General features: G+C 34.2%; 2 protein-coding genes across 3 annotated transcripts; both read left to right on the top strand.

The window, feature by feature from the left end:
• The first annotated feature begins 309 nt into the window (after nucleotides 1–309).
• Nucleotides 310–2,893, top strand: LOC117243512 (ribokinase-like). 2 transcript variants are annotated; one of them, XM_033511075.1, is made up of 8 exons: nucleotides 310–467; nucleotides 778–922; nucleotides 1,261–1,393; nucleotides 1,485–1,611; nucleotides 1,711–1,872; nucleotides 1,946–2,037; nucleotides 2,123–2,311; nucleotides 2,542–2,893. In XM_033511075.1, exons 2-8 carry the CDS (start codon nucleotides 873–875, stop codon nucleotides 2,716–2,718), a joined length of 930 nt encoding a protein of 309 aa, XP_033366966.1. In that variant the 5' UTR covers nucleotides 310–467; nucleotides 778–872; the 3' UTR covers nucleotides 2,719–2,893. The 2 variants fall into 2 exon arrangements, with proteins under 2 accessions (XP_033366966.1, XP_033366965.1); XM_033511074.1 differs by having other exon boundaries at nucleotides 310–516.
• Nucleotides 2,894–4,311: 1,418 nt separating this feature from the next.
• Nucleotides 4,312–5,973, top strand: LOC117243515. The gene has a single exon (XM_033511077.1). The coding sequence runs from the start codon at nucleotides 4,548–4,550 to the stop codon at nucleotides 5,121–5,123; it is 576 nt and encodes a 191-aa protein (XP_033366968.1). The 5' UTR covers nucleotides 4,312–4,547; the 3' UTR covers nucleotides 5,124–5,973.
• The last annotated feature ends 420 nt before the right edge of the window (nucleotides 5,974–6,393 follow it).

The raw sequence follows: 6,393 nt of genomic DNA, 5'->3' as shown, positions 1-6,393 counted from the left end.
AATTCCATTCCTATTTTAGAATATTATAAATAAATATATAATTATATTAAATTATCAATGAACACTTGACAATATAAATAAAGTAAATTATAGAATATCATTATCAAGTAAAATAATTAAGAAGTTATTTACTTTATGAAGAGGTATTTCTGTCAATAATAAAATAAAAAATTTCTTTTATTATTATTTGAGAAAGAGCTTCTTTTTATGCTTCGAATTTTTTCAGCGATAGTAGATAAATATTTATTTTATATGAGAATCATTCATTTGCCGATAGATGACAGTGAAATAGTTTTCTATGTATATTATTGTTTTGGTCATCTTTATCTGTACATTTAAAGAACACATTAATCGTAATTTTTGTATTCTTTTTAGATCTAATTGTAATCATGTTGTTATTTTCCATAATTGAAAACGTGATTATGAATTTTAAAGTGGAGAAGTTAGCTTTACCTATTATAATAAATGTATGATACATATGTAGTGGAACAAAATGTGTATTTTTAAAATGAAATAATAATAAAGACCTTAATATTTATTTCTTTTCTAATCTTAATACTTTATTTTCGTATTAAACTATCTCATTATATGAAATGAAAGTTCATTCGTTTACGTACTTGCACATGTCATTTCAGTTAGGTTATATGTATGATACAAAAAAGTTTTATCAAATGAATACATTGGTCCATGTGATAATTGCGATAAATCCAGATAATCAGTTTTATCGGTTGTAGTCGTTTATATGAATAGTATCTTTCATGTTTTTCCATTAAAAAGTACAGTTTCTACGTGACAGGCATTACTTACATAACCCCGATAAAGACGTTCTTGTCTTAAAAATTTTAAATAGTGACTAATTAAATCGAAGAGAAATGTCTCCAAAAATTGTTGTTGTTGGTTCATGTATGATTGATTTCACTTGGTAAGTGATCATTTTGCTTAACGTAAGTATAAGCAATTTGCTTAACTTTTTAAAAAATCTATAACATTACAAAATGAAGATTAATAAAGAACAATTTCTTTTTATATGAAAATTAAAATGGAGTTCCTGCAATATTTGAATAACTAAGATGTATAATATACTGCACCTGAATTATATATTTCCAAAAATAAAATCCTTATATTTAATGTTAGACATGTCGAATACATTAAAAAAATACAAATCTGTATTTAATCGAATGAATTTAAATTAAATATACTTCCTGTCATATTTATTACGTAATTTATTGTATAATTGAATGAATATGTATCATTTTCTAGCTTTTCTCCCCGTTTACCAAAACCTGGTGAAACATTAATTGGTACTAAATATGAGATAAAGTATGGTGGTAAAGGTGCTAATCAATGTATAGCAGCTGCTAAGCTTGGTGCCGCAACAGCAATTGTTGCTTCTGTATGAATTTTAGTTCTATTCGCGATCTTTAATAAATTATACTATAAGCAATAAATTTAAAACAATTTTGTGGTAATTAATTTTTATACAGTTAGGTTCTGATACTTATGCCCAAGAGTACTTAAAAATATTTAAAGAAGAAAATATAGATGTTTCTCACGTTCAAATACAACCAAACCAACACAGTGGAATAGCACATATTACAGTTACCGAGAATGGTGAGTAATAGCCATTAATTCTGATAGAGTTTGATAGAATTTAGTTTTACAAATGTATAAAGTGCACGAAATTTCTCGAGAAAAATTTGACAATTTTAGGCGAAAACAGTATAGTAATCGTATTAGGATCGAACGCGTTGATGAGTTCCAACTTTGTGGACTCCGCGACCAACATGATCAAGAATGCTTCTATTTTATTATGCCAATTTGAGGTACCTCAGGAAATTACTCTACACGCTTTAAAGATTCACAAAGGCCATGGTCAGTTGCCCTTCGTAATGTTTTATTCTTCCATGAAACACACACATTAGTTATGGAAAATGGAATGTGATAGGTTTGTCCATTGTGAATGGGGCACCCGCTACGGAAAATGTCCATCCAGATTTATGGAAACTCTGTGACATATTTTGCGTCAACGAGATAGAGGTATCTTCGAACTATCAAATTATAAAAATTAATTTTTTTTTAGGAATTTATTTTTAATTTAATTGTAACATGTATTTATCTGTAGGCGGAATTTATGAGTGGAGTGCAGCTTCAGGGACCATCAAGTATACAGCAGGCTGTTGAAAAATTCTTGGATAAGGGTTGCAACATAGTGATTATTACTCTTGGAGAACAGGGAGCGGTGTATGCGTCTCAAAGCGATAGAGTAATTAAAAAAGTTTGTACTAGTCACGTTCAGCCTGTAGATACAACGGTACGTTCAATGATCTTGTTTGTTTAGTATACAGATATAGAATATTTGTCTGTTTCGCTTGTTCTAAGCTTTAAGAATATTTTTATCTTCCATTTTTAAATTTCCTATTTTGTTACCTCCTTATATATCATCTATAGAGAAAAATTTGTTTATACTCGACAATTAATTTATAAGCCAAAGGGACGACAGTCCGTGAAATCGTATCGCTGATATTCACGATATATGTACAGGGAGCTGGAGATGCATTTCTAGGCGCTCTTGCATATTTTAAAGCTTATCACCCAGCGCTTTCGATGGACGAATGCATCCGAAGAGCTTGCGTCGTTGCCACGGATTCCGTGTTGAAATTCGGTACACACGCGAGTTTTCCGAACAGGAGCAGCCTGTCGCCGGATCTGTTCGCTTGAATTAATAAAAATGTTGTACATTCTATACAAACGACACATCCTTCCGACATCTGTTCCTTCTTTTATTGTTATTTTATGTCGTTGTTCTTCTTGCTTCTTATCTAACTTTGTCATGTTTTGATAATAATAAAGTATTGTTAAAAAAGTAAAATAAAAATGAGCGATGATTGTTTATGTATACTTCAGCTTCATTTTGTCCCGTGTTTTTTGTTGCATCCAATAATAAAAACGAGGCGACTCTTACGCGAGAGGAAATTGTATAACGTTGACTGAATAAAGTTTTGCTGTTCTATTTTATATTACTACTATGTCTTAATTAGTGTAAAGTAATCGAAGAATGAGGTTTCGAAATATTAAAAGTGTTTAAAACGAGCCACGAAAACAAATCATAAAATTCTATGAATTTCCTCTATATTCTATTTTCCTTATCGCATAAAATAAACCTGACAGTGGGTCTCAATTTATATTTTCTCGGTATCCAGTGATTCCAATATGTTCGTTGATACACCCATACAAAAATCTCCGATACATTTATCAGATTACGGAAGATAGTGACGCCTATTTTCACAAAATGCTAATCTCTCTCATGCATAGTATTCTGATCAATTCTAAAGTCTGTACCGCAGCACGCCTCTAATTGTCGCTGTTCTTCGAGACTGTACATGGATTTTTATTAAAACTTGTATAACTCTATACAAGTAACGAGCAAAAATCTATGAAAAGATCAGACTCTGATTGCATTGAATTTTAAATATAAATATAATATAAATATTTAAATATAATAAAAACCACTAAATTTTCATATTAAACCTTATTTTAATGTATAAAATAAAATTGATTTTCCCGCGAAAGATTCGTAAAGCATCAAGATCTTCGATCTCGCGTGAAATCCCCGAGACAATGTTTTCAATATTCCTCCGGGCAAAACAATAGGAAAATGTAAGAGACGTTGCGGGAATGGTAGATTGCGAGAACTCATGGAAAATCGTTATGATCAGAATCGTTCATTCTTTATGTAAGAAACAATATTACGTGAAAGTGTCCACTTCTGGAATTTGACTGGTTTACGCGAATGACGCGTGAACTAATACAAATCCCATCCATCTAGACCCGGCGTTATTAAACGACTAGTCAGCCGTGTCCTCAAACTGGTGGAACTTCTGATCACAAACGTCACCGCCTGCGTAAGAAGTCTGCCACAGTAAAATATGTCGTCCCAAAATGCCAACAGGCAAAGGAGGTGTGTTAATTACGTGTGGTAACGCGAGGAATCACGATCCACCATCTCTCCCTTTTCTCATTTTCCACGAACCGGTGCCACTGGCCGGTACCAGCCTATTGGCCACTTTCCTTCCTTCATAGATGATCGGTGACGTCTGCGCCGGAAAACACCGCTATCTTACATATTTAAGGGGACGCGTGTTGATGCAAGAGGAAATGAAACAGGGACCCCATTGACGTCACGACGGCCAATAACGAAGAAAGCATCCACGATGGGAAACTAAATATCACCCGGTACGAAACAGGGGATTGGTCATTCCCGAGGTGGAGATGCGGTGGCTACCACCCACGGTTTCTTTACCTTAAAACTCCGGCAGTGGACAGGGAGAGTTCACTCAGTTTTCAGCAAACCGCCAGGAACGATCCAAGCCTCTTGAAACAGTTCTTACACCTCGACGACTAAATCGAACATTTCTCGGATAAGATTCGGTGAGAACGAGAGTTGAACAGGAACTTGGTCGGAAGTTTCTCGAGTATCGATCGGTGTTGGCAGTTCGTCAACTTTTAGCCTAAAGAAGCAACGATCAATTTGGATCAAATTTTAAACCATGTCTCTATACACCATCGTGGGGATCATTGTTTGTATTCTGCTCGTCAACTTCACAGAGAAAGAATTTACAGAGGCCAGGATACGATCGGAGAGGTTCCACGTTCGCCATCAGGGTATTTATCGACAACTCCGCAGGGTACGTCATCTGATCGAGTCTAGTAATCAATGGAGGTCAAAGAATTTGTCGAAAATCAACGACGACGGGGCCGTATGGATGAATTCGATAGCTGCGCAACGAAAACGACGCAATTTGGAAATAATAAACGATGGGTTCGTGGTGGAAGTGAGCAGGTTGCAAAATGCATCGATCTGCAATTACACGATTGAACCAGTCGGGGAGATATTTGGCAGCCGGGTGCTGAGCAATCTACATCACATCAAGTGCAATCCAACCGATCTTGGTAACAGGTGTCAGAGTAATAAGCCTCATTGTTGTATACAGACCTATGAAATAATAGACCTGCCCATCCCCAATAAAGCGAATGAACCAGTGACGATTTATACCGGATGCGTATGTGCGCACCTTCATACGATTAAAGCGAAGAATTTTAAAATGAAAGGACTGGATTACTAATGATCATAAATCCTAGTGAAGAAATGGTATCGACAACGTTGAATTAGATGGAAGTATCAGCGGTTTGTGTAGGTGATAATCTCACTATCCTAACATTCATTAGTGATAAGGTTAATATTCAGTGGTTTGAAATATGCGTTTAGGATACCGCGTAGAATAGTTACTGTATACTCGTAGTTACTAACTCTGTGTTAATTCAACACACGTTAAGTGCCTTGTTAGATATTAAGAACGCAATATTGTTGTTTCGTTTTCTCGGTCCAGACCATTCCGGTAATTATTCGATCTATATTAAGTATGTAAATGGCTAGTTTTTTTTATCAAGTAATGTAGCTTGATAACTATCTGAGATAATATAATGATCAAAGTCATGAAGCCAATTACAATTGTAGATCCGTAAATAAACTTGGAATGTTTAGTGACGTCCGGATACGGAGAATCTTGATTTGCTCAATACTCGTTGTTCCACGGACAAGCGTGTCCTTGTAATATTATGTAATAAGATATTATCTTTGATTATTTATAGAACGCAATCGGTTCTGTTGCCAAACAATGTGATAGACGTGTCATGCGGTTATTTTTTATACGACTATTATTTATACTATTTATTTTTCTTTTACTTATCCTTTGTACGTTATGAGATATTGTAGTTGTAAGCATTATAATTGTCATAATTTTTTATCGAACAAAACGACCTTCAATCTTTCTACGATGTATCGATAATACACACGAACTATTAACATATTTATACTACGATCTTTTTATTCTAGTAGCATCTTTTCCTTTAGAAGTATTTTATATACCTAATGATATATCATAACATTTAATAAAATATCTTATGTCTAACAAATATTTCGTGTCATCTTTTTCTTATTCCTTTAAGCCATCTCCTATCCATTTTCACTACATTTCTTACTGAGCTTTTCAGTGATAATAGTAACGCCGAAGAGAATGCAGATTGTCGGTGTCTCAAAGAACATAAATCCATTTGATACTTCACGATTACAGTGGTTATAAAACATGATCGCTATGATTGGTTTCTATGAATTTTTCCCACGTTGTATCTTTTCGTGAAAGATCATTGGAGCTGTTCGGGGATTTACTTTATCCACGGCATTTTAAATTGGAAATGCGACGTTCTTTGCATTGTTCTTTGGATCTCGATGAAGACGCTTCATAGAACTTTCAGCATCTATCGAACATCATCCAAGAGCCTTCACGGCAGTTCCATCTCCTTCTTCTTTAATAAAGTTCTTTAATAAGGTCATCA

The sequence above is a fragment of the Bombus vosnesenskii genome, unplaced genomic scaffold, assembly GCF_011952255.1.
Source record: "Bombus vosnesenskii isolate JDL3184/JDL3185 unplaced genomic scaffold, Bvos_JDL3184-5_v1.1 scf7180000013266, whole genome shotgun sequence".
NCBI lineage: Eukaryota > Metazoa > Arthropoda > Insecta > Hymenoptera > Apidae > Bombus > Bombus vosnesenskii.
This window is presented reverse-complemented; position numbering and strand designations above follow the sequence as displayed.

Excerpts from the sequence above, each read along its gene's own strand:
- LOC117243515 (XM_033511077.1), top strand. The coding sequence starts at position 4,548 with ATGTCTCTATACACCATCGTGGGGATCATTGTTTGTATTCTGCTCGTC.
- LOC117243512 (XM_033511075.1), top strand. The coding sequence starts at position 873 with ATGTCTCCAAAAATTGTTGTTGTTGGTTCATGTATGATTGATTTCACT. Across the intron at positions 1,873-1,945 it reads AAAGATTCACAAAGGCCATG|GTTTGTCCATTGTGAATGGG; the intron begins GTCAGTTGCCCT and ends GGAATGTGATAG. Across the intron at positions 2,038-2,122 it reads TTTGCGTCAACGAGATAGAG|GCGGAATTTATGAGTGGAGT; the intron begins GTATCTTCGAAC and ends ATTTATCTGTAG.